The sequence below is a fragment of the Crocuta crocuta genome, unplaced genomic scaffold, assembly GCF_008692635.1.
Source record: "Crocuta crocuta isolate KB4526 unplaced genomic scaffold, BGI_CrCroc_1.0 scaffold163, whole genome shotgun sequence".
Lineage (NCBI taxonomy): Eukaryota > Metazoa > Chordata > Mammalia > Carnivora > Hyaenidae > Crocuta > Crocuta crocuta.
In genome coordinates this window covers 2,461,494-2,489,183 of record NW_027529533.1, presented here as the reverse complement: position 1 = coordinate 2,489,183, position 27,690 = coordinate 2,461,494, and the positions used below count along the sequence as shown (strand labels likewise).

The window sequence follows — 27,690 nt, the reverse complement described above, 5'->3', positions numbered from 1 at the left end:
TTTATCATAATTTTATTGTAACTTATCAAAATTACATAAATATAAAATTAAGGAGAAACTGATGAATTTTCTGTCTTCGGATGGTCTTAGAATCTCAGAAACCTTGAAGTTTGCTGAAAATAGAAATTCATAAAATTAAATAGTTTGGAAACTTTATTATACATTTTTAATATTTAGTTGTAGTTAATTTTAAAAATAGGTCATTACATGCACATTGTTCCAAATTTAGAAGAGGACACAGTGAAAAATCAGTCAGTCTCACGGTCTATCTCTGCTCCCGGAAGCAATTTGTCTTTGTAAAGATAGTCTCATTATATGTAAGCATGTATTGTTGGGGCATATGCTTTAAAAATGCATAAGTGGTAGAATACAATGAACACTATTCTCCACCTTTTTTCAATTAGTAATAAGTGTATTTATGATTTTTTAAACTAATCCTTCCTTTAAGGCTTTGGAATTAAATTCAAAAAGTTCTGAAGAAGTACACACATTTAAATGGGTACACGTTTAAACTGTTTGTTTTGCTATTACAGAACGTACAATAAAAACACCAATACCTGCTTTTAAGCATAAGCCTAAGTGTACCTGGAGGGTAAATTCCTAAAAATGCAGTCGCTGGTATATACAGTCTAGGTCTTAAGAAATCCTGCCAAATTGCCTTCCATAAAGATTTTCACCACTTTTTCTTCTGACCAAGTATGTGTGAAAATGGATGTTTATTTTTCTACTACAGCACCAATACTGTGTTTTATTTTTAAAATTTTTTAATGTTTATTTATTTTTGAGAGTCAGAGAGAAAGTGACCGACCATGAACGGGAGAGGGGCAGAGAGAGAGAGAAAGGGAGACACGGAAATCTGGAGGAGGCTCCAGGCTCCCAGCCTCCTCCAGGCTCCCAGCTGTCAGCATAGAGCCCAATATGGGGCTTGAATCCACAGACTGCAAGGTCATGACCTGAGCTGAAGTCAGATGCTTAACCGACTAAGGCACCCAGGCGCCCCAGTCAATACTGTGTGTTATAATAAACAACTGTATGTGAGAGTACATGCTGAAACAGGGTTAATCTTATTTACATTGACGATAGTTTCTGTGATTAACTCTATAATATGATTTCACAAATAATCTACCAAATGATTCCTTCTTAAGAGAAACTTAGCAGGAAGACCAAATTATTCTACTATATCTTCAAATTATTTTCTGTTCTCTTGAAAATAAATGTACATCAACCTGTTTGATTCAGCACTGCAAAGATTTCTTCGATTATCACTACTAAATTACAGTTTGGAAATCATGTCAAAGCTTTTCAGCATCTGAGTCCATAGAAAATAAAGGAACCAACTATTTCAACTCAACTAACCGTGAGCGTCAACTGCAAGTCAAAGGCTATGCTAGAAGCTTTTAAGGAGACGGGTGCACACGTGACTTCTAATACAATAATGTCAGGAACTGTCACAGAGTTCTGTACAAAGTGCTTAGAACACAAACAATTCTGCGTGGCAATCAGGCAACGTTACCAGAAACGTAGCTGAAGTGTCTTGTGCTATCATAATTAATAAATCAGTTAGTTTCCTATTGTGATTTACTTACTTATATCCTGACTCATTTTTTTTTAAAGAAAAGAATATAAAATGGCTTGCACAGATAGATATAATAAAAAGATAAAAGTATATGAGGAAATTCAAGGGTGAAATACAGGTCAGAGAAGAAGATGAAGCCAGAGCTGCGGCCAATGCTAGTAATTCCTCTGCCGCTATGGAAGTGGGCTACACATCTGGCTGTACTTCCTAGCAGCTAAAGCAAAGGGAGTTGATTAAAGACTCAGTCTCCCCTAAGGTAAACATAAACAGTCACTTGGGACAGACAGAATTCTCTTGTCCCGAGATCTGCTGAAAGTTCCCAGTACTGGTTTTTACAGCAGAGCAAGTTTTCATATCAAACCTCAGTTCAGTAAGTGTCACTCTGAAAGTGAACAAAATATGCTCCGGGCAGACATGCCTCAGAGATGACTTAATCCTGGGATGGCAAAATCAAATGCCCTCAGGGGCATCCAGGTAATAGGGAGCCTTGAGACTAGAGACAAGTGCTTACTCTTACCTAAGGGCATTCCAGATCACTTTGGTTTTTTTAGAATTCAGTGTGGGCTAGGTAAAGTCAAACATTTGTTGGGCTTATAGAATAGACTGGAATATCTGAGACCTTAATGGGAGTTATCTGTCTGGCTGTATTCATTCCAAAACCTAAGCAGTGTCTCGAATGCAGTAAGAGTCAAATATATGTCAAATGAATGAATCCAAGAATAAAATTTACAATATCTCATTAAGCAAATGGACTTAAATCCTCCATTAGTATTGAGCAGCAAAAACAATGCACTTTTTGTTTTCAAGAAGTATGTAAGAATTAATGTTAATCACAGTTTCAGGGTTAGGAAGCATATGTATTTTTCCTTTCCAATTTTATACTTTTAAACATTGTTTGAAATTTTTATCATGTACTCATGTTTGTTTTTATTTGAATAAAGATGTTAATTACCCCCAGAAAATGAAAGACAACTGGGCTGTGTGTTTAAGATTACTTTTTCTGACAAGAACCTGGAAGGCAATTACTTGGTCACTTGTTCTTATCTGAAGGTGGGAGCATTTTCAAAATATGATTAACTGAGAAATCGCATGTTAGGATGCCTGAGTCCAAGAGAAATAGGGTCAATAATTCATATTTCTGGGCTCTACAACTAGAGAGTCATTTGATAGGTCTGGAGTAGGATCTTAGACCCCTCGGGGAGAGCACAAACCCATTCTCCCACTGCCACAAATTGTGCAGCCAGGCTTCCCACATTCGGGGATATCGCAGGGGTTGGCACATCTGGAGTGCAATGGATAAGTCTGGGCCTGGGAAAACCACCTTCATGACCAGGGTATGTGTCCTCAGCCAGGGTGAGTTAAGACACAACTTTTTTGTTTTGCTTTGTTTTTAAATGTTAATTTGTTTTGGGAGACAGATAATCCGAAGCAGGCTCTGCAGGGTCAGCACAGAGCCTGATGAGAGGCTCAAACTCACAAACCCTGAAATCATGACCTGAACTGAGATCAAGAGTCGGTTGCTTAAATCAACTGAGCCACCCATACAACCCAGAAACTTACCATTTTCAACAAGGATCCCAGAAGATTTGGATGAGGGTGGTCTATAGATCACCCTTTGAAAACCACGCCCCCGCCCCAGGTGATTATTCATTTTTCCCAAGACAACCTCCCAACCCCTCACCATCACCACACACACATCCAGTTCTCCCCCACCCCACCTCTTTGCTGCCAATTTAAGACAGATTACCTAGGTTTTGAAAATCAACCCAGTGGAGGGCAGGGCTGACCTCTCAGAAGAATGATGTCACCAGGAGTCAGCCTATAAAAGAACTAACCCACCTACATAGCTGGTCTGAGATATCCCTCAGCAAACAGTTCTGAATCTATTTTACCACAAACGTGCCATCAAGTACATACAATTCTATGTCCCACAGCATGGCCAGAAGTCCAGCCTAGAACATTCCAAAGGACCATTACAGACACTTTTGAAAACCTCAGCACACCTACAGGACATCTGATTTTCAGCAGTACGATGCCAAATGACAGCTGCTCCTTGCTGTTTCTGGGGGCACACTTACCTGTCTTCTACTATCTTACTGGATGGATAAAAAACTTTGAATGAAAATCCACTTCTTGGAAAAGAGCCCTTTGGGAGAAAAAAAGTCCTTAAGTGAACACTCAACTTTTATTTAAAAAAAAAAAAAAAAAAAATCCAAGTTTTAAAATCAATTTCCTTGCTCATGACTTAAAAATAAAGTTATAAGATGTGACTATAAAGTCATGAGACAGATTTTTTCCCCCTGATCTTTGTTGAGAGAAGGTATTACTATAAAATGGCTCCACTTGAAGCAAAAGTCAAGTTGCTTAGTCTTCTACTAACAGTATCTGGAAATGCTTAGGAGTAACTCTACTCAGTGTAAGAAAGACTGTAGTGTGTGATGCTACATTCGCATATAAGACACTTAAAACATCATGTTGAAGTAAGCTTTCCTGCCTCTCTCTCTCCAGTGAAAAATCTGTGTTCATTCCCCTCTCAGGTGCTCCCAAAGCAACTGAGCAGTAATCCCACAACTTGTCCACTACTAAACTCTAGGGCAGAAACGGTCTTTTTGTTTGAATGTCTGTGTCCCTGGCACCAACTCAATGTCTGGCCCACTGCAGGCATTCATTAGTATGAGTAAGTATCAAGAAGGGATGAAGCAATGTCAAAGGCAAGTTTTGGGCTTGCCCAAAAGATATAAATAAGGTTAAAAAAAAAAAAAAAGACATAATGATGGTGTAGAAGGGGGCTGTTTACTGGCCTACCAGATGAGAAAGTGGAAAAATTAAGAAATAAGGTGTTATCAAACAAAGCATTAACTACGAGAACACCCAAAGAGTAGAATTTAAGTAAAGAAATAGTCTCCTTTGTGAAAGAATATTGGAAAAGTGAATAAAGATTCTAAACAAAATCAGGCCACAAATTTCCAACAGTGAAACCAAATTCATTGACTGTGCCCCTCCTCAGAGCAGTTCTCAACCACAGAAAATTTTGTCCCCCAGGGGACATTTGGCAAACATCCCGACGCATTTCCCACTGTTAAAACGGGGGGTTGCTACTGGCACCTAGTGGGGAGGGGCCAAGGATGCTGCTAAGTAGCCTTCCAACGCACAGGACAGTGCTCCCCGACAAAAAATTCTTTGGTTCAAAATGTCAACAGTTCCAGGGGTAAGAAACCCTGTCTTAGAGGAAGCTGGAAAAAATAAATGAGTGAGGAAAGCGGTAACCAATAGTAAGTCATGATGTTTCTAGAAATGGCCTGGATGAAACAAAAAAGTATTAAGGTCTAAAATTGACAAGAATCAAAGAAGCATATAGATTAAAAATCACTATTGAAGATAGTCTGTATCACATCAACAATGTTTATTCAGTAATTCCCCAAATTTGTTTTTTGTCTGTTTGTTTTCTTAAATAGTTTATTGTCAAGTTGGTTTCCATATATGTAATTCCCCAGATTTGAAAAGGCAATTCTACTTCTGTAGAAACTGTATTGCGGTAAGAATTCCCACATTCATCCAGCTTAGGCTTCTGGGACCTGCACACATTTCCAACAGTTTAAAATCATCCACAAAGGACATTAATATATTTAAAAAGAATGAGATGCAGGCTCTGAAAGCAATTCCCAGAAAGGAATTGTAAGGTAAGTTAGTTTGAAGGGGAAAAATACTCATTTGGATTTATTAGCTTCGGTGTATTTTTTTTAAGTCACATTACCTTATAGTCACATGCTATCCTGAAACTTGGAAGAACTTTCTGTGTGTACCAAATTGATTCAGTGTTTCATTACTAGCATATTTTTACTCCCAACAGTGATTTTACTAAATTTTTTACTTTAAAGAAATAACACTCCAGTCTTGACAAACTACACCCATATAACGTTGATGATATTCTTACCGGGTTCATGCAGAGGCATTCTGTATTGGTCACAGTGAAAGGATCGTATTTGTCTGCAATGACCAGGAGATCAGGCACAGGGTACACTCTCAGGGCGTAGTCATATGCCCAGTATACTGGGCAGACGTACAGGGGTAGAGGGGCCAGGTGTCCTTGGGATAAGATCGTCTTTACAAACTACAAAAGAATGATATAAAACAAGCTTCAGCTCATTTGTTCGAGTTAAAATTGCTAACAAATAATTTTAGATTAAATATCAATCACCAGAAGGACTCAGAAAACTTGAGAAACAATTAGGAGAAGTTTAAATCACAGAACTGTGGGAAACACTGATACGAAATGAAATTAGCTCTCCTGGGTTTTAGAAAAAAATGTGTAAGTTATCATAAAAGCTACTCCCCCAAAGTAGTCATATTGGAACAATTGTACTTTTAACTGTATAATCAGCTCAGTTATTATAATTATGTTCGTCTAAAAATAATTTCTAAATACTAAATAATAAATTCTAAATAATAAATACTAAAAATGCTCTATAAGATGTAGTTCCACATTTCCCAAAGTGGTGCATGAGAGTGGCACATGGTACAGGGAGGAGGGAACTCTGAAGCTATAAGTAAACATTACACACCCACCTGATGTGGACAGATCATATAAAATAATAAACGTGATGAGGTGAACATTAAAAAAATTTTTTTAATGTTTACTTTTTTTTTTTAATGTTTTATTTATTTCTAGGAGAGAGAGAGAGACAGCGTGAGCAGGGGAGGGTCAGAGAGAGAGGGAGTCACAGACTGAAACAGGCTCCAGGCTCTGAGCCAGCAGTCAGGACAGAGCCCGATGCGGGGCTTGAACCCACGAACCGTGAGATCATGACCTAGGCGAAAGTCGGACGCTTAACCGACTAAGCCACCCAGGCGCCCCACGTTTACTTTATTTTTGAGAGACAGAAGGAGCGAGACAGGGTCAGAGAGAGGAGACACAGAATCTGAAGCAGGCCCTCAGCTCCAGCCTCTGAGCTGTCAGCACAGAACCCGACGTGGGGCTCAAACTCATGAACCGTGAGATCATGACCTGACCTGAAGTTGGATGCTTAACCAACTGAGCCACCCAAGTGCCCCGGGGTGAACATTTTTTAAAACAAATACACATATATTTTGAAGTACAATGTAAGATGTAGGAGTTTTAAGGCAAAACAGGAAGACTCAAAGGCATTTCCGGTTCATTCTGGGGTTCCCTCTGCCCATTAGTGCATACCTCAGTGAGAAAGTTGAGAAACACTGACGGAGTAACAAAAATTAACTTACTGGCAAAAGTATTTTGAACCATAAACAAACATAAAAGGGCAAATCGTTAAGTGGCTTAACAGGACTTTATATAACGAAACACTTAAGATAGCTTAATAAAGAAGACTTTTAAAAAAATTTTTTTAAATGTTTTATTTATTTCTGAGAGAGCGAGAGAGACAGTGTGAGCAGGGAGGGTCAGAGAGAGAGGGAGACACAGAATCTGAAGCAGACTTCGGGCTCTGAGCTAGCTGTCAGCACAGAGCCCGACGCAGGGCTCGAACCCACGAACTGTGAGATCATGACCTGAGCCGTAGTCGGATGCTTAACAGACTGAGCCACCCAGGCGCCCCAATAAAGAAGACTCTTAACTTACATGATTAGGAATATCCAAATTGCTACTAGGAAAGCGGACACAGTTTCTGCACATTTTATTCACTAAGTCCTCACGGAAGACAATAATTTCTTGTGTACAGTACTGAATTCTGAAATGAAAACAGTAGTTGAACAAAAAATAGGAGACAGTTTAAAAGGCAAAATGTTTTATGATACAAAGCCGTTCCCACTTCCCATCGTTTACCACAGCAAAAATCCGGCTAGAATCTATCCTTCCATCTGTTTGATAGTGATTTACTGAGCTCTCCGTATGTGTCCAGCACTGTCATAAGGATGAGTGAACAAAACAAAAAGATCCCAGCCCTGATGCAGTTTATATTCTAATGGGAGGAGGACAGTCAAAGAAAATAATCAATAAGCATGATAATTATATGGGATGCTGGGAGAGGACTAAGTGTATGCGGAAAAGAAAAAGAGGCTATCAGGGATCATTTGTGAGGAAAGCAGGGCCAGATGGCCGGAGTATTAAATAGGATGATGAAAACAGGTAGGGCTGATAATGGAGTCTGATTTGAGCAGAGACGTGCAGGAGGTGAGACAGTCAAGCAGATACGCAGAGGAAGAACACTGCAGGCAAAGGAGGAAGGCAGGACAGGCAGAGGGAGCCGCCACAGCCGAGGCCCCGAGACGGCGCATGCCTGGCGCGTCTAGGAACAGAAAGGAGGCTGTAGTGACTGGAATAAATGAGGAAGAGAGGAGCGGAATAGGAGGCGAGATCGTGCAGGGCCCTGACTACCTCTGCAAGGATACGGGCTGTCACTGAATGGCATGAGGCGGTCCCATCTTTCAGGATCAATAAGGAGGACGTGACATGCGTAGGTGTCAAAGGATCACTGTGACACAGCGTTAAGAACAGACTACAGATGGGCAGGGGTAGAAGCTCGAGACCAACGAGGAGGCTATTACAGTAATCCAGGCGAGAGCAGATGGTAGAGGGTCACAGAGGCGGACGTGGTGAGAGGGGGCCAGATTCTGCGTATAGTTTGGTCTTCCTTCACATTTTTGAAGGACTTCCTGTAACACTGCATGTGAGAGAAACCCAAACGGTTTTGGCCTGAGCGACTGGAAGGACAGAGGTGCCGTGAACTCTGATGAGGAAGGGTACAGAACAGGTTGGGAGCTGACATGGGTGGGAAGAAGGTCAGTGTGAGGTTGTCTACAGATGCCCACAGGGGGATGGTGAGCAGGTGTCTGGATGTACGAGCCCGCAGTCTGGGAGAAAGGCTGGAGTTGAAGCTATAAATGAATGTGTGAGTTGTCAATACACAGATGGTACTGAAAGCTTTGGGAGTGACTAAGGTCACCAAAGGAGTAAATATAGGCAGAAAAGAGAGGAGACCCAAGGACTCGGGGTAAAAGCCTCTGATTACGGTGAGCGGCATGTGCAGTAAATACATAATCTGTTTCATTCTTCCATGTGTAATGAGAATATTGATTTTTAAATCTCCATCTGTTTTTCAGCTTCTAAATTCATTATTAGTGAATTCAATAGTGATAAAAAATTTTTAATTTAATTAATTTATTTATTTTGAGAGAGAAAGCACAAGTCAGGGAGGGTCAGAGAGAAAGGGAGAGAGAATCCCAAGGCAGGCTCTTCCCTGACAGCAGAGAGCCTGACATGGGGCTCAAACCACAAACCGTGAGATCATGACCTGAGCTGAAGTCGGACGTTTAACCAACTGAGCCACCCAGTTGCCCAGTGATAAAATATTTTTAAAGTTTTGAGAAACCTAAAATAATGACAAATTTTCTCTTTATGTTTACCTCAGAATAGTGAAAGTTCAGAGACAAAGTTTAAGAAGCAAGTTAATTTTGGGGCGCCTGGGTGGCTTAGTCGGTTAAGCGTCCGACTTTCGCTTAGGTCATGATCTCGCGGTTCGTGAGTTCGGGCCCCGCGTCGGGCTCTGTGCTGACTGCCAGCTCAGAGCCTGGAGCCTGTTTCAGTCTGTGACTCCCTCTCTCTCTGACCCTCCCCTGCTCAAGCTGTCTCTCTCTCTCTCTCCTAGAAATAAATAAAACATTAAAAAAAGTTAAAAAAAAAAAAGATTTAAAAAAAAGAAGCAAGTTAATTTTGAAATGAAAGGAAGAAAAGCGTTAACACAAGATGGTAATATTTACCTGCAAGGATTAGTAGTAAAAACTGAAAATGGTACTCTTTGTCTGAATTCGTCAGTGATGCTTTCAGCAAGTGGTGGCCTATAAAAATAATTTATGTGGTACAGAATATATTTTCAAATTTGACAAAATACTTTTAACTGTTAGAAGAATCTAAACACAACTTACCTTGGTAAAATGGAACCAAATCCAGGATCCTCTGGACCAGGAACAAACACAAAACGACTACTGTAGCAAAATTCAATATAATTCATTAAAAAAAATTATTGCAATACTATCCAGTAGTCTAAAGACAAATTACTACCTTGAACTAAATGATACATTTTTAATATTTTTTAAATTCCACGCATTTTAATAAATGAACTAATAAAAGTCTCCAGGCTACCACTGTCCAACAGATTTTTTTACAGTGATGGAAACGTCTTTATCTGTACTGTCCAGTTATTGAGTACTTGAACTGTGGCTAGTGTTTAAATTATATTTAACCTAAAAAAATTGTTTTAGTATTTATTTATTTTTGAGAGGGAGACAGAGCATCAGTGGGGGACGGGCAGAGAGAGAGGGAGACACAGAATCTGAAGCAGCCTCTAGGCCCTGAGCTATCAGCACAGAGCCCAAAGTGGGGCTCCAACCCACAAACCAAGAGATCATGACCTGAGCCGAAGTCAGACCTTAACCGACTGAGCCACTCAGGCGCCCCTATTAAACTTTAACTTTTTGAAAGAGAGAGAGAAGGAGGCAGGGTGCTCATGTGAGCTTGAGAAGAAAGGGGTGGGGGTAGAGGGAAAAAAAATCTTAAGCAAGCTCCACCACCAGCACAGAGCCCCAGGGCTCAGTCTCACAATGGTGAGATCATGACCTCAGCCGAAATCAAGAGTCTGGACACAAGAGTCTGGACACTGGCTGAGCCACCCAAGCACCTCTAAATAATTTAACTTTAAATTTTGGGGCGGCTGGGTGGCTCAGTCGGTTAAGTGTCCGACTTTGGCTAGGGTCATGATCTTGCAGTTTGTGGGTTTGAGCTCCTTGTCAAGCTCTATGCTAACAGCTCAGAGCCGGGAGCCTGCTTCAGATTCTATGTCTCCCTCTCTCTCTGCCCCTCCCCTGCTCAAGCTCTGTCTCTCTCTGTCTCTCAATAATAAATAAACGTTAAAAATTTTTTTTAATTTAAAGAGACACATGTGGCTAGTGACTATCCTATTGGAAAGCATAGCTCTAAAAAAGTACTGTCACCAAGATATTAAAAATATAGTTGAAAGTATCACTCTTCCTTTTCAATATTTTTCACTATAAATCTCTAGCACAGTATAACATACATTATCATGATGTCAGGATAATTTTATCTTAGCATACTAATTTTCTCAAATTTTAATTCCGTTCATTTAATAATCATGGAAATCAAACAGAATTCATCTCGTTTTTCTAAAAAAAAGTTTAAAAATATAGCAGTAGAAATCATTACCTTTGGTGGATATTTGGATATTCACATATTATGTCTGCCAAAGTTTTTAAGGAATCTAAAATTTTAAAGGGACATTAAATTTCACTTGCATGTAATGCACATAAAAGTCAAATTATATTTGATTAGATATAACTCTATCTTTTAAATAAAATTAAAATATTATAGATCATTTCTTATCAATTTCATTTATATAAATGTAGAAACATCTATTCAATAGACCTTCAATACCTTTCAAAGCTTGAACTTGATTTTTTCCATATGGTGCAGATGAAAAATTACCACACAGAATAAAGCAGGTTGGAGGTGCTGGTGAATAACCTAAAAATAAGAAAATAAGATGAATATCACTTTTCTAGTCTAGAAATCAGATTAAAAACCCTTTAGCCATGAGGTTTTTCTTTCATTTACTTTGTTTCCTAAATAAACTTTAGGCCCAACATGGGGCTTGAATTTATGACCCTGAGGATCAAGAGTCACATGCTTCACTGAGCCTGCCAGGAGCCCCTAACCATGAGTTTTTAATAACTTACTAGTTTAATAATAATTTATTTTAATAACCATTACTTTTAAATAATAGTAACAATACTGCCCATTTATTGAACACTTACTATATGCCAGTCCCTGTAATAGACTGATTCTCATAACATCCCTATAAACTGAGAGAGAGATTAAGTAACCTGCCCAAGGTATCAAGCTGCAATTTAAACCCAGTTCTGGGGCACCTGAGTGGCTCAGTCAGTTGAGCATATGATTTCTTGGTTTCAGCTCAGGTCATGATCACCAGGTTCATGAGATCCAGCCCTGACATGGGCTCTGCCCTGACAGCGTAGAGCCTGCTAAGCATTCTCTCTCCCTACCATCCTCAAAATAAATAAATAAACATTTTAAAAAATAAATAAATAAACCCAGTTCTGTCAGACTCCAACCCCAAGCTCTTGTCCATTCTTACTTATCCATGCTATACTTAGGACTAATTCTTATTTCTCATAAATACACGCATGCACACACAGTTATTTTTCAAATGTAAAAATTTACGTTTTTAAGATGGACTCATTGAAAATATCTCACTGCTGAATCAACATTTACAAGAAAATGGACTACTCAAAAAGATACATTTTTAACAATTTAGTTTTAGGACATGACCCCTCATACGAGTTTAAAAGGATAGAAAAGAATGGCACCCACCAGAAAACATGGTGTGAAGTTTTGCCAACACTTCTCCTTGGTCTAACCAAACGTCAGATACAAACACAAACATAGCATCTTTATTCTCTTCTTCTAGTTGTTTTAGTTTTGCAGAAGTCTTCACAGATGTATTAGAAGGTCCTCCAAAAAAATTAACATTTCCATAGTATGCCCTAGGTAATTATGACATAATTATTAGTTGCTATTGTATATTCTGTTGGAGATGCTTTCCTTTCTCTTTTTTTTTCTTAAAGATTTTATTTTTAAGTAATCTCTATGCCCAACATGGAGCTCAAACCCACAACCCCAAGATCAAGAGCCAAACGCTCCAGACAGAGCCAGCCAGGCACCCCATGTTGGAGATGTTTTTCTAATAATTTTACAAATTTAGTTTCCTTCCACCTGAGGTTATTTTCCCATCAGTGTAAATAGTACCATGAAAATGTATTATTTGTAGCACTTAAAACGCAAACAAGTTTATTTAAATGTCCTAAAATAAGAAAGAAATATAGAAGCAGTGAATAAATACTTAATTGGCTGTTTCCGTGTCTTTTAAAACTGACTAAAGCAAGCATTAAAATAAATTGTAGCTTCTTATGTAATTAAAAGTAGGAGGAATGGGCATTTGATTTAAACAATATCTAGTGCCCCAAGTAAGTACTAACCATTTAACCAAAGAATTCCACATTTAGAAATTTGTTCTGAGGTCTATAAAGACTCACCTACATGGCAGAATTATGAAAATCTGGAGGTTAGAAAGCAACCTATGTGTCCATTATTAACGTCAAAAAAAAAAGATATAAACATGTGTAAGTCATGCATAAAAAGAAACACTCTCCTTGGGTGGATGGATGGAGGGATGGATATATTATGTGGTTCCTAAGTAAATTATGTACATATATAAACATATCTCACATTATAATCCTAAATCCTTAAAAAAAAAAAAAAAACTTCATCTTGGGAGATTCTATTTTCTGTATTTTACAAAAGAGAAAGAAATGAGGTTCAGGAGGGTTAAGTGATTTGTCTGCTGCTCGTCCCAGTTAACAGGTGCAAGTGCTCAGTTTCAGACCCTGTCCAAGAACCAGGATCGGAGTTTCGTGCGCTACTCTGCACTGCCCCCTATCGTCTCCACCCTCTGGCAGGCTCTGCGTGAGGCTGCAACAGAATGGTTACTGCTCATGGCCAGCTTTCTTGATTATACCTCTCATTCCAAAACAGTAATTTTGAAGCCTACATGAAAAGAAAATGTCAAAAACAACAGCAATTTTGCTTTAAATATATCCCAAAGAAAACCTACCATGTTGTAAAAAGCCACAAACTGGCACTTAAGGCATTCACTTAAAAGTGAGCTGGTTTGATGAGGGCTGTGTCCTCATTTGCATGACCAGCACTTTCCCATAGATTACTTCAACAGGAAGAGAAGTGGCCCTGACAGTAACTCCCAGCCAGCAAATGTGGCCTGTGGACCTTGATTTTATACAGGTATACTAGGACTAAAATCTTAATTCTTATGCTTCTTGAAATCTCTATTACTGTAGACAGAATCTCAAGATTAGAAGATTTAATTCCCCCAGAGGTAGCAAACTCAAATGCTCACAGGCTTCAGGAAGGGAATAGTAAATAACAAAGCAGCGACCAGCTGAGGCCTCCTAGATAGGAGCTAGGGTGCACCGACATACCCTGCCCAAAGAAGGCGATCACTGCAGTAGAGTGGTAGCTGGGGGAGAATTCAGAACCATGTTGCCAGATCTGGGTGTTCAAGAGGAAACAGAAATCTAGACTTTTATGAGAAATCTCTTAATTTTTAAACAATGAAACAAAATGTGTTTTAATACCTCAAAGGGGAAAAAAAGAAAGAACGCTCTTTAGACTACATTCAACCCACAGGCCACCAGCTACAACTTTTACACCATCATTTAGCCTCTGCTCAAAAACCAGAGTGATGGGCACCTGGGTGGCTTGGTCATTAAGCGTCCGGATTCAGCTCAGGTCATGATCTCACAGCTCATGAGTTCGAACCCCACGTCAGCCTCTGTGCTGACAGCTCAGAGCCTGGAGCCAGCTTTGGATGCAGTGTCTCCCTTTCTCTCTGCCACACTCCCCTGCTCATGCTCTGTCCCTCTCTCCTTCAAAAATAAACATTAAAAATTTAAAAAATTTTTAAAAACCCTGATGACAGGGAACTCTCTCGTCTCACAGAAGGTCCCTTGGGAATAGCTCTAACATTATGATGCTTTTGTTTACATTAAAGAGCTTTTTAATCTGCCTCTTGTAACTTTTAATCATTAATAGAAAAATAAGGCTTTATATTAAGTGTTTTCCTATCTCTTATCTCAGTTGAACTTCTAATCAACCCCATAGATAAGCTAGGCAGGAAGACTGGAAATCTTTCCCATGAAAGCCAAGGTAGGGAGATGAGAATAATCAATGTGTTAGTTTTCTGATTCACATACAGCCCAGTCTTCCAGCTCTAACTTTCTATTACTCTTACATTCTGACACAAAGCCTGAATAACTGACATATGATACACACTCTTACAGTCACTACAGCCAGTATTACAAAATTTCTGTAGGGCCTTAGCCAAACATTTTATGTTATTTATTTATTTATTTTTTAATGTTTTATTTATTTCTAGGAGAGAGGGAGAGAGAGAGAGAGAGACAGCGTGAGCAGGGGAGGGTCAGAGAGAGAGGGAGTCACAGACTGAAACAGGCTCCAGGCTCTGAGCTGGCAGTCAGCACAGAGCCCGACGCGGGGCTCGAACCCACAAACCGCGAGATCATGACCTAAGCGAAAGTCGGACGCTTAACCGACTAAGCCACCCAGGCGCCCCTAGCCAAACATTTTATACCTAGTAGTACTAGAGGGTTCAGTGGGTGGAAATCCGAAGGCATTGACATGGAACACCTGATCTTCAAACCAACCTGAAAAAAGATAAGTAACAAATCACTTTCATTTGTCCATTTCTCCTTGTTTGAAAGGAAGGAAGCACTGAACACAAAGCAGTAACGCTAAGTTACTGTCTCATCTTCTTTCAACTAACTACAGAGGTTGCCAGTCCCACTGAGCTACATAACAGCTTCAGATCCAAAGGCAATCTCAGTTCTCTATTTTAAAAAAAGTCATGAAATAGAAACAGATTCAGAAGTAAAACTTTTCACTTTTTAATATCACAATACATGTTAGAGTACAGAGACAAGGTACAAAGATTGGGAAATGTTTCATTTTATGACTCTATGTAAAATGTTTTGTGTTTTTTTGTCAATTTTGCTAAGACGTAATTCACACATCATTACATTTCACCCTTTAAAGTATAGCATTCAGTAATTTTTAGTATATTCACAAGTTGTACAACCGTCACCACTAATTTCAGAATATTTTTATCACCCCAAAAAGAAACCCCAGGCCCATCACCAGTCTCAGTTAATGTTGTCAAAAGTATGCTTTTGTAAACAATGTTCTCCCAAATTATATCATGTTACTACATTTTAGCCAATGTAGAAATGGTTTTATTATAGAATGATGAGGAGGACAGCAAAAAAGTATACTGACTTACCTTCTGCTAAGACAAAGCATGACTCTGTGTATAAACCACTGTGGAACTGGTACACAACGGTTGAGAAAAATAATTCTATTTCTATGCTTGAGGTGGTGATAAAGTCAACATACATTCTGGGCCCAAAGGACTTCTAACTAATAAATTCAAAGGCTGCACATCTGAAACTGTGAATAGATCATAGCTTAAAAAATTTTAGGTTTAAATTTTGCCATGTCTGATTCTAAGATGTAGCTTGGTAATAATGTCTGTTCAGATCATTCTTAGCATGTTATAAACTTCCTCACTGATTTGCTTGGATTCTCCAAATAAGGGAGAATTAATGTTTTGTTTTGTTTTTTATCTCTGGCTAGGATAATGTCTGGTTCCTGCATCATTACCATATGTAAGATACAATAGAAAACCAAGTAGATTAACTTGAGAATGATATATAATCAATCAATATCCCCAACTCATATAACATAATTTAAAAAATTTTTAAGAATAAAGGATATAGCTTTACTAAGATCCAGTTGTACTGTTCCCGTAGGATCTTCCAGAAAAAATTTTCCCTAAAAAAGTTAAAAGAAATATGTCCACATTTATGTAATAATGGATACTCTGACAAAATAATTAAAATACTGACAACTTTGACAACAGAATATAGTAAAGTACAGTGGATTTTTCAAAACTAGCAATTCCTGGTCCAGGCCTTTCCATTTGCTAGTCTGGTAGCCTCAGATTAGTCACTTAATGGAGACTGAGACTCCTCACAGGTACGTGGAGAATGATCTCTGCAGATAAAGAGGGACGCTTGGTGGCGGCCATATGGGCCTCACCAGGTGCCTATACCTAAGAGAGTCAACAGTGTCCTTCTTTGAGGGAGTAGGATGTGGTCTGCAACCTTGGTTGTTCAGAAACTCAGTACTCTCAGTTCAAGCACAGGTCACACTAATTTCAGGCTATGCAAACTGGTGGCCTGTCGAAGATACTCCTTCCTGATGTCTACTCAGGAAACCAAATGCAGATGCAAAGGCTACTTGGTAACTGAGGCAGGAGCCTTCAGTGAAGACTACATCCCTATACCTTCTGCAGAAATGCTATACGGAACTGACATTTCATCAGTCTAAAGGCTGAAACAGTATGATGGTTATTAAGTTTAACTTACCTCTTTTAACTGGGTTATCATTCCAAGAACAATCACGTCTCCAATTTTGGTTGTACTGCCCAATAGGGTTTCTACCGTTTTAAGCTTAAAATGAGACAAAATAAATTCTTAAAGTCTGAAAATTCGTCCTTTGAAGAAACTACTCTTTATAAATAAGTGAACTCTGGGGCGCCTGGGTGGCTCAGTTGGTTGAGCATCTGACTTCGGCTCAGGTCATGATCTCGCAGTTCAAGGGTTCGAGCCCTGCATCGGGCTCTGTGCTGGCAGCTAGCTTGGAGCCTGGAGCCTGCTTGAGAGTCTGTGTGTGTCTCTCTCTCTGACACTTCCCTGCTCACGCTGTCTCTCTCTCTCTCAAAAATAAATAAAACATTAAAAAAAAACAAGTGAACTGTGGGTGCGCATTTCAGTATTTATACCTACTTTAGAGTAGAAAATCAAATAAAACTCAAAATATAATTTATCCTATAAAAAGCTAAAATACCAACTCAGGCTCTTGGCAATGAAGTTTCATCCCATATCACAGGAGGTTCCACCTTATCCAGTTTTGCTTTTCATAATTTCAGTTGCCCTCTGTCAACCGTGATCTGGAAGCAGATGGTCCATAGTAGTCTAAAGCTATGTCAAGTTTACATCCTTCCCATCTCATTATGTAGCCATTTCATCATCTCACATCATCGTAAAGTGAGTATAGTACAGCAAGATATTTTGACAGAGACACCACATTCACATAACCTTTATTATAGTATATTGTTATAATTGTTTTATTTTATTATTGTTGTTGTTAATCTCTTATTGTGCCTAATTTATAAATTAAGCTTTATCACGGATATATATGTAGAGGAATAAACATAGGATATAGAGGTTTTGGTGCTATCTGTGCTTTAAAGCATCACTGGAACATACCCCCTTGGATAAAGAGGGACTACTATATTCTGAATAATGATAAGTACATTCACCTTTAAAATACAGAAAATAATATACATTTTATTTATTTATTTGGTCAATATATCTTAAAATTAGTGAGCTATTTAAAAAGTTATACCAGCATTTCAAAGGGCTGTCATTATTATTTACATTCTCAATCTGACCACTATATTTTTATCATTAAGTTAAAGGTAGTAACAATTGGGGCACCATTTAAAAAAACCCTTTCTGATGCTTCACTAGACATAATCCTACATATATGTTAATACACACATATATAATTTATAAACACAGTTTTTGTCTTGTTTGCAAAGATTAAGCCACATTTTTTGTGTTTTATACAACTTAACTTTTTAAATTTATTATCTCTTAGAGATCATTCTATTTAACTCTGTACAGATATGTTTCATTCTTTTTAATGGATATAGATATCTATAGTTTATATACTATAATTTATGTCACCAAATTACTATTAAAGGACATGTTGCTCAGTTTTCTGATAGTAAAAACAGTGCTTAATGTTTCTTGCACCTCTCTTGGCCTAGTGCGTGGGTATGCCTGTTGGACATACTTCTACAAATTCCAGAAAGAGAATTGCTGAATGAAACAGTGTATAATTTTTCATTTTTATAGGAATTACCAAGTGAAGCTTCTTTCATCTGTAAAATATGTTCTTTGTTACAAATAATGCCTGTTTACTATTCAAAAAATTTAAAACTATAGAAAAGGAAGAAACAGTCATATATAATCAACCCATAATAGTAGTAGTGATTACTACTAACATTTGTTTTTTCATTGTTTTTTAATGTTTACTTATTTTTGAGAGAGAGAGAGAGAGAGAGAGAGACAGAGCATGAGTGGGGGAGGGGCGAAGAAGACATAGAATCTGAAATAGGCTCCCGGCTCTGAGCTGTCAGCACAGAGCCTGATGTGGGGCTCAAACTTGGAACGGCAAGATCATGACTGGAGCTGAAGTCGGACATTCAACTGACTGAGCCACCCAAGCGCCCCTGTTTGTTTGTTTTTTAAAATTTTTTTAATCTTTATTTATTTTTGAGAGAGAGACTGAGTGTGAGCGAGGGAGGGGCAGAGAGAGAGAGGGAGACACAGAATCTGAAGCAGGCTCCGGGCTCTGAGCTGTCAGCACAGAGCCTGACGCAGGGCTCGAACTCACAAGCTGTGAGATCATGACCTGAGCCAAAGTCAGACGTTTTATTTCTCTCTCTCAGAAAGAAAGAAAACATTAAAAAATAATAAAAGTCAAAAGCAGAAACTGTCAAACACTATAAGTGTTTTCTCCCTATGGTGCTACCATCAAACATTATTTGCGCATTATGCAGTATTACTGTTTTAGTGTCTATCAGCCTACTCATCATCATGACTTCTGATCTGTCATGGCAGAGAATGTAATGAACCTTATAGAGGCTGGGCCTCTTCACAATCTATAAGGAACCTCAGAGAAATGGCAGGGCCTGGCAGTAGCAAAGGACTGTCCCCCGGCAGGGCTCTGTGTGCTGAGAGAGAATAAAGCCACAGACGGGCGACAGTGACTAGGTGTGTTGCTGGAACAAGTGAACAAAGGGCACAGGAGTACAAGAGTGGAAGGAGCACGTGTGACAGAAAACATTCTCCCTCCCTCCTCTTCCTCAGGCCCCAGCAGCCCTGTGGCCTGTTTGTGCTATCTCATTTATCCTATAAACGGTATTTCCTTAGTGCCTTAAGTAAATTTTTTACTCCAACAGACAGAGCACATTTTAGATGCGTTAAGTGTGGGGTGGTCACTACAGAGATGGGCTGGACAGGGACCAGGATTTTGGAGTTTGAGTGAGAGCAGGAAGGGTAATGTTGAGAGTTGGTTAGAAAGCCAGTGTCATATCCAGCAAATGGACCAGAGGAACTAGGGACCTGCGCTGGTGGCCAGAGACTGTCTGGGGGCTACCACAGTCTCAGGACCTGCCCTCCCCGCTGCTTTTTTTTTTTAAGGAGGCTTCACGCCCAGTGCAGAGCCCAATGCAGGCCTTGAACTCATGACCCTGAGATCAAGACCTGAGCTGAGATCAAGAGTCAAGCACTTAACCAACCAAGCCAGCTAGGTGTCCCAGGGCCTGTCCAAAAGAAGGAAGTGGTACCTTCTAGTAGAGATTTGCAGGACCCAGGACATGGAGGCTGGTCTTTCTCAACAGTGAGAATGCACAGGTCAATGAGCCGACTAAACTTAAGTTACCAATGAGCCATTCTCATTTAAATTTCAATAAGTAAGAATTAAGCAACAAATATTTAACTTGTACACTTACACCCCTTAGATAACTAACCTGGAATTTGCTTCCGGTTTCATCAGGATGAGAACCTATCACTGGAGGAGTAAATAATTCATGTCTGTGGGTCCTCTATAAAACAGAAAGAGTCATGAATTACTGAATCAGACATTTTAAACGAAAATTCATTAAAATAGTACTCTGTCAAAACCCTGTCCTTAAACTAATGTTACTATTGCCTATTCTCGGCAAATTTGAAAGCCCACATATTTTAATATACAAATACCTAGAAATGTAATTTTGAAAATAAGAAAATTATTTCAAAGAAGGTTTTTTAAAGAAAAAGCTCTATTGTATAGCTGCCAGCACTACACTCTGGGATGAGGATATGAACACAATAAACCACATGTTATCCTGAAAGCACAGGGGTTTGTGAGAAAGAAAAGGGCCACCATACAACAAGAGACCCCAGGCAAAAGGGGGCATTTAATCCAATCCTAAGTGATAAATAAGACTTTGCTGGTAAGAAATCGAATGAGGCTGAGATGAGACATTTCAGGCAGAGGGAAGGATGTGTCACAAGAAAGACAAGAGTAAAGGAGTATTTGAGAAGTGATGCAAAGTTGAGGATAGTTGGCTTCTGAGGTACACAAAGCAGAATGTCAGATAAGCCAGGTGATTAGCCAGAGCCTCTATTTAGGGAACCATGTCCCCTGCCCCACTGTGGTCCATGTGGTTTAGGCGAGGCTGGTGTCTCTTCCCCCTTCTGTAAATAGGCCCAGTGAAAAAGTACCCCATCTCTTGGCCAGTGAATGGTCCAGGCTCAAGCTAAGAGCCACTAAGAGTCTTTTGCTACAACTACCAGAAAAAAGGAACTCTCTTTCCAAGTGCTGCTGAGGCTACAAGGGGCCTCTGTCATCTCATAGGGAGAATGTGTTTGAAAGTAAAATCAATTTTTATAAAACTGCTAAGAGATGGAGACAGCTGGATGCCTCAAGACGTGGGAAATCCTGGATCCAGCCATGCTTGAAACTGGTGGACCTCTAGACCTCACCACAAGCCAATAAATGTCTCTTTCTGTTTTAGTCGGTTACAGTTTCTGTAACTTCCAATTGAAGAGCCCTGACAATACTGACTTTATATGCTAAGCCTGGAAGTATATCTGATAGACGATGGAAAACAAAGATATTGAAGTAGGATAATAGTAACATCATATTTGCTTTCAGAAGCTAACTTGTAATAAAAATGTGAATGGACTAAAATGCAACCCTTTTATTTCACAGGTAAGAAAAAATGAGGCTCAGAAGGGTTAAGTGACACACTCAAAATAATATGATTGGCTTTAAAATCTAATTTTTAGAAAGAAAGAAAAAAGAAATGTGGTATTTCCTTGAGCATCTTCTCTATGAAAAGCATTGTGCCAAGCAAACATGGCAGACAAAATACACAAGGAGTGTCTGATAATGGGAATAAGCACCCTGAACACAAGGCAGGTCCAACTCCAGTAAATAAGGTAGAAGACAGACCGACATGGTCAGTGCTTTAAAGTAGGAAGAGACTGCATCCGACTCATCAAGAAGAGTTTCAGGGGCGNAAAAAAAAAAAAATTTAAAAAAAAAAAAGAAGAGTTTCAGAAAAGAGGAGGAATTTGAGAAGGTTAGGAGGGTTTCAATAGCAGAGAAAAGACAGAAGAGCAGTCCAGAGAGTGAACAGTATAAGCAAAGTTACAGAAGAAGGAGAAGAAAGAAGAATTATGTATTTCATTTTTGGCTCCAGCACGGTATGATTAGAGGAAAAGTAGAGATTTGGGCCAAAAAGGTGCGGTGGAAGATCTCAAACACTAAGTAAAATTTGTATTTAATTCAAAAGGCAGCAACCTCCTTGAAAGACTTCTGTGCAAAATCATGACGATACCAGAGCTACACATCAAGGAAGACTGATCTGGCAACATTATGTAGATGGAAGCAGGAGAGGACAGGCATCCTCAGGGCTCGCTCTCTTCATCCTTTTGCAGAGCTTACTCACGCTGACCATCCTGTCCTTAAAACCTTCTTAAGCTTCTGCTGTATACCACTACCCTGGCCCCCCAATTCTCCTCTCTTCCCTTCTCTCCCCACTGGCTTCTCTCCTTCTCATAGGGTCTCACCCATCCCTGCAGTTCCTCCTCTGGGCAGTTGTCCCCTAAATCTGTCTGCCTACATCTCTTTCTTGAGCAATATATGTACTTTTCACCTGATTTCCTGCTGGCAACCTTAATTCAAAAATGTGTAAAACAGTACCGGCTGTTTTAATCTGAGTCATCTTCCCCAAACATTCTCTTTTTCTTATCTCTTACCATATTAGTCTACTGTCCTACTCTCTCAGACTCAAAACCTTAATCATCTTTGAGTCTTTACTCTCTGCCTTCCCCTTCACATCCACTCTGTCATCGTGAATGATGGCTTCCGCTGCTCCAGTGCGGTCGCCCTGTCTGTGCTCAGAGCCTGGAGCCTGCTTCGGATTCTGTGTCTTCCACTCTGCCTCTTCCCCACTCACGCTGTCTGTCTGTCTCTCTCTCTCTCTCTCTCTCAAAAATAAACATTAAAAAAATTTTTTTAAAAATCAAAGCCCTGATTTGATTTTTTTAAAAATCAGCCCAAGGCCCTGATTTTCCCAATGAATACATTCTGTTTATATCTCTTTTACAGCACATAAAATTCTACTTTATATCTTGTTTGTGCAAACATCTTTAACTTCATAGACTGTAAACTGCGAGAAGCTAGTACAGTGTAGAAGGCAAAAGCCAGGCTCCAGAGTCAGATAAACTGGATTCAAATTCTGTCTGTACTTAACTTTATATGATCTTTGGTCAACTTCCTAAATTTATCTAGGTCTCACACTGATGTTGTGATGATTAAATGAGGTGAGTAATGTCTGTAACGTGCTGAACAGTGCTCAGCATGTTAAAAGCAGGTAATGAATGTTAGCTCTATTTTTATCATCACAATTGTTAATTGCTGACTATATCCTCCATCCGGTCTCAAACACAGGCCAATAACAGTCTATCAAATGACAAACTTTGGGTCACAAAATTTCATCCTTTAATTAACTCTGAATCTTACCTAAACTTAAGGAGTCTCGTTTTCTACCCTCAGCTTACCTGGTGCAAAATGGTATATCGTTCACGAAACAACTCTGCTTTATCTCTTGCTGTTCCAAATACATTTGGTGCAGGGTGGTTGGTCATTAATAGACTAGAAAAAAAAGGAATGCCTATTTATAACTATCACAGTACATACACAAAGATAGGCTAAAAATGGATCATGGGCTGTACACCTTTTGCAAGAAATGTCTATGTGAAATTAGCTTAAAATCAGAGCGCCTGAGTGGCTCAGTCGGTTAAGCAGCCAACTTCGGCTCAGGTCATGATCTCATGGTTCGTGGTTTCGAGCCCTGTGTCGAGCTCTGTGCTGACAGCCAGCTCAAAGCCTGGAGCCTATCTTCGGATTCTGTGACTCCCTCTCTCTCTGACCCTCCCCTGCTCACGCTGTCTCTATCTCTCTCTCAAAATAAATAAAATATTTAAAAAAATTTTTTTTAATGAAATTAGCTTAAAATCAATAGATGATATACTTACGGAAGAAATTTTTTTCTTTCTGAACTGTACACAAAGCGTGGAATATCAAATGCTCCTATGATATTGAAAATATGTTCCCTGAAAAACATCCCACAAAAACACAGATCTGATTTACTAAGACATAACAATTCTAGGTGAGCATAAAAACTTGCATTATAATCTTATGGCATACAAATGTACTTTCCACAGGTCATACACACATTTTTTTAAGTTTATTTATTTTGAGAGAGAGCGAGAGAGTAGAGGAGGAGCAGAGAGGTAGAGAGAGAATCCCAAGCGGACTCCACTGTCAGCACAGAGCCCAACAGGGGACTTGATCCCACGAACCATGAGATCATGACCCAAGCCGACACCAAGGGTTGGAAGCTCAACCAACTGAGTCACCCAGGCGCCCCACAATTTCTTATAGTGTCATAATATGGGGGTAAAATTATCTTCTCAGATACAAGAAAGTGTTGCCAATATCTCCAGAAAAAAAAAAATCAGGCTAACTTTTTTTTAATTTTGAGAGAGAGAGCACACACGAGTGGAGGAAGGATACAGAGGAAGAGAGAGAGAGAATCTTAAGCAGGCTCCAAGCTCAGTGCAGAGCCCCATGCAGGGCTCAATCCCACGACCCTGGGACCATGACCTGAGCCAAAATCAAGAGTCAGAATGCTCAACTGACTGAGCCAACCAGGTGCCCCTAATCAAGTTAACTTCTAATTAAGAATGTCATCTGTTGACAAGGAACATGTATGTATACTAGTTATGCCTTAAAAGAAGTCTCTCCCTATGGGTACTACTTTTATGAGTTATAATATTATTAAAGAATACGATTCATTTCCAACAATTTTCTAATCCAAAATATTATACAAAAGTCCCAGGAACCAGGCATAAAATAGAAAAAGAACCCCCCAAATACTGGCCATATCCTTGACACAGTGTTAGAGAAGGAAATTCAACAAAATAACTTATTTTCAGATAGTGTTAACAACATAACCACATTTGAAAGAGGTTTTTAAAAAACTCACAGCACTATTGTATAAATATTCCAACCTAAAAAAAATCTTCCCTAAAATGTTATTTATCTCCCAGACTGAATATGGTCAAAAACGTTCTTGCTGCACTGATGGTGGCACTTAGCGTGGAATAGCCGAGAACTGGTGGACTTATGAAGAAAACCTAGGTTCCAAGAATAGTCTGCCATTTTCTAGTGGATAGATCTAGTGTCACTCCACCTCTTCATCTATAAAAATGAAAGCCTCTCTTATGTGATAATATTGTAACTTTCTAACAACTAATGTTGCAAAGACTATTTACCTTTTAGCCTGCCTCTACATTGGCTAACTGTGGCATCTAGACAGAAAAAAAGTTAACTCAATGCTTATTTTGATTATAATCCTTACACTTCCATACAATCATTTTGAATTTCTCTTGATGGCTTTAGGGGCACGTCACTGTACTCTAATATCTTAAATAATGAATTTGCAAAGTTAAAATTAAAATTCTTCAATTTCTTTGTTGCCTTAGCAATACTAATAAGGTAACGACTCCTGTCAATGATCTCCATTGCCTCAAAGAGGAAAAAACTGTTAAAAAGTTAATACTCTGTCCATTTCCCCAGTTGTTTTCCTCCCAGTTAAACCCTGTCGAATTTAGAAAGCCATATTATATTCAAAGGAACAAAGGAAGGGCTCCTCGGTGGCTCAGTCAGTTAAGTGTCGGACTTAGGCTGAGGTTGTAATCTTGAAGTTTGTGAGTTCGAGCCCTGTAAAGGGTTCTCTGCTGTCTATGCAGAGCCCACTTTAGAAACTCTGTCCCCTCCTCCCTTCTCCCCTACCCTGCTCTCTCTTTCTCTCTCTCAAAAATAAATAGACATCAAAAGAGGAAAGATGGAAATAAAACTCAGAAAAATTATTGCCATATAAATTTGTAAGCTGTAATGGCATGACTTAGTGGACTAAGGTTCCACCCTCTTTGCCATTCACCATGTGACCCAACATACGTCGCTGAATGCTTTCCTAAGAGCAAAAGCAAAGTATATGTCTAAATATTCAATCCTAAGAGCAAAAGCAAAGTATATGTCTAAATATTCAATTCAATCCACAAATACCATACAGAATATAAAGTCAGATCAGATGGGTAGTGGCAAAAGTTGGTAGTGGCATAAACAATACTGTAATCTCAAGTCTCAGGGAAAAAATAGTAAAGATGAGTCATTTAATGAGGTTTATAATACAAACTATGAGTTAAAAAGAAATACTAAAGAAATAACCACTGTAGAAATGCTGACCACTAATTATTTCCCAAGAAAATAATTTAAAATAAGCACTTAATGACATCTCCAGCAGGGGGGAAGAGTTCATTTTATCCACATACATAGTTTCATCTACAGACTGACTGCATTCCTGGACTGCTGCTTCCACTATAGGTCGTTCAATCATGTTTGATGACACTGAAAAGAGAATTTCAAAGTCAAATTTTAGAAACAGGCATAAAAGTTACTTATTTCCACAGGTGGCTTTTTCCCTTAAAATAATCTGCAAACACTAACCCTGAGACTCTCATTACATCGTTTTTATGACAAAAAATGGGTTAGGTCAGAACAATAACAAAAGCTGTATCTCAAAAACCTTAATCTTCTACACTCAAAGACACTTGTAATATTATAATAGAAGTCAAATGCCTTACTTTTCTAAATACTGTTTAATAACATAAATTCAGTTATGCAAACACTTCTGTAAACTCCTAGGATTAAGAGGTTACCTTAGGTGCTCACTTCTGCAGCACATATACTAAGAAGGTTACATTAGTATAACTTTCTATCACAATTCCNGGTGGCTTTTTCCCTTAAAATAATCTGCAAACACTAACCCTGAGACTCTCATTACATCGTTTTTATGACAAAAAATGGGTTAGGTCAGAACAATAACAAAAGCTGTATCTCAAAAACCTTAATCTTCTACACTCAAAGACACTTGTAATATTATAATAGAAGTCAAATGCCTTACTTTTCTAAATACTGTTTAATAACATAAATTCAGTTATGCAAACACTTCTGTAAACTCCTAGGATTAAGAGGTTACCTTAGGTGCTCACTTCTGCAGCACATATACTAAGAAGGTTACATTAGTATAACTTTCTATCACAATTGCTATGTTTCCATAGGCGTGATAGTAACAATTATAATAGCTACCACTTATTAAGCCCTTAGTAAAAGTGTGACACTATGCTCAGGACTTTACAAGCATTATTTCAGTAGATTAGATGTCCTTATGCATAGATTGTTGTTCATATGTTCATATCTTAACGGGGGGGATGGGTGCCTAGGTGGCTCAGTTGGTTAAGTGTCCAACTTCAGCATCAACTTTATTTCCCCCAAACTTTTAGGAGTACCAAACCTATGTAAGACAAAGTAGAAGGTACACAGAGAGACAAATGTGACCGTAAAAACTAGATCTTAATCAGAAGTCAAGTCCATAGGGGCGCCTGGGTGGCTTAGTCGGTTGAGTGTCCGACTTCGGCTCAGGTCATGATCTCGCACTTCGTGAGTTTGAGCCCGACCGTTGGGCTCTGTGCTGACAGCTCAGAGCCTGGAGCCTGCTTCGGATTCTGTTTCTCTCTCTCTACCCCTCCCCCACTCACACTCTTGTCTCTCTCCTCCTCAAAAATAAATAAACATTGAGGTGCCTGGGAGGCTCATTCGGCTAAGCATCTGACTCTGGCTCAGGCCATGATCTCATGGTTCATGAGTTTGAGCCTCATGTTGGGCTCTGTGCTGACAGCTCAGAGCCTGGAGCCTGCTTCGGATTCTGTGTCTCTTTCTCTCTCTGCCTCTCCATCGCTCACACTCTGTCTCTCTCTCTCAAAAATAAACATTAAAAAAATTATAAGTAAATAAAATAATAAACAATAAAAAAAAAGAAGTCAAGTGCAGGAAAGCTGGCAGTGACAGCTCCAGGAGGGGGAAGAACTGTAAGAGCCTGTGGGGAATGTCCTGAGTTCCAACAGAACTAGAAGTTACCCCTTGGAAGAAGTGCTTCCTCGCATGTGTCTCATAATGCTGGAAAATCTTAATATGGAATCTTCAACTTCCACTTAAATCCACAAATCTAATTGAGAACGTAGAACTCTAGTAACGATTTAAGAGCTATTGGAAACTGTTACTTACAGGGTTGCTTTTCAACAGCATCAATGATCTTTTCCAGCGCATCTTCAAGCTCTACTTCACTGATAGGCGTAAGGGCTTCTGTGAG

General features: G+C 39.1%; 1 protein-coding gene and 1 non-coding gene across 3 annotated transcripts; both read right to left on the bottom strand.

Annotated features, from left to right (window-relative positions):
- POLE2 (DNA polymerase epsilon 2, accessory subunit) lies at nt 1-27,690 on the bottom strand. 2 transcript variants are annotated; one of them, XM_077761272.1, is made up of 18 exons: nt 27,606-27,690; nt 25,814-25,889; nt 23,453-23,530; nt 22,976-23,069; nt 19,894-19,968; nt 16,658-16,741; nt 16,005-16,061; nt 15,511-15,559; nt 14,810-14,878; nt 11,952-12,128; nt 10,995-11,084; nt 10,767-10,821; nt 9,473-9,532; nt 9,308-9,385; nt 7,170-7,278; nt 5,511-5,687; nt 3,655-3,722; nt 1-113 (listed from the first exon to the last, which is right to left on the bottom strand). In XM_077761272.1, the coding sequence occupies exons 2-18, from the start codon at nt 25,876-25,878 to the stop codon at nt 95-97; spliced, it is 1,404 nt and encodes a 467-aa protein (XP_077617398.1). In that variant the 5' UTR covers nt 25,879-25,889; nt 27,606-27,690; the 3' UTR covers nt 1-94. The 2 variants fall into 2 exon arrangements, with proteins under 2 accessions (XP_077617398.1, XP_077617399.1); XM_077761273.1 differs by having other exon boundaries at nt 9,473-9,529.
- On the bottom strand, nt 2,771-2,937 carry LOC144229295 (U1 spliceosomal RNA). The gene has a single exon (XR_013334441.1). It is a non-coding gene; the product is annotated as a U1 spliceosomal RNA (small nuclear RNA).

Coding starts and splice junctions, on each gene's coding strand:
- POLE2 (XM_077761272.1), bottom strand. CDS start 25,878: ATGATTGAACGACCTATAGTGGAAGCAGCAGTCCAGGAATGCAGTCAG. Junction 16,742..19,893: donor AAACCGGAAGCAAATTCCAG/GTTAGTTATCTA, acceptor TCTCATTTTAAG/CTTAAAACGGTAGAAACCCT. Junction 5,688..7,169: donor ATTTGGATATTCCTAATCAT/GTAAGTTAAGAG, acceptor ATTCTTTTGTAG/TTTGTAAAGACGATCTTATC.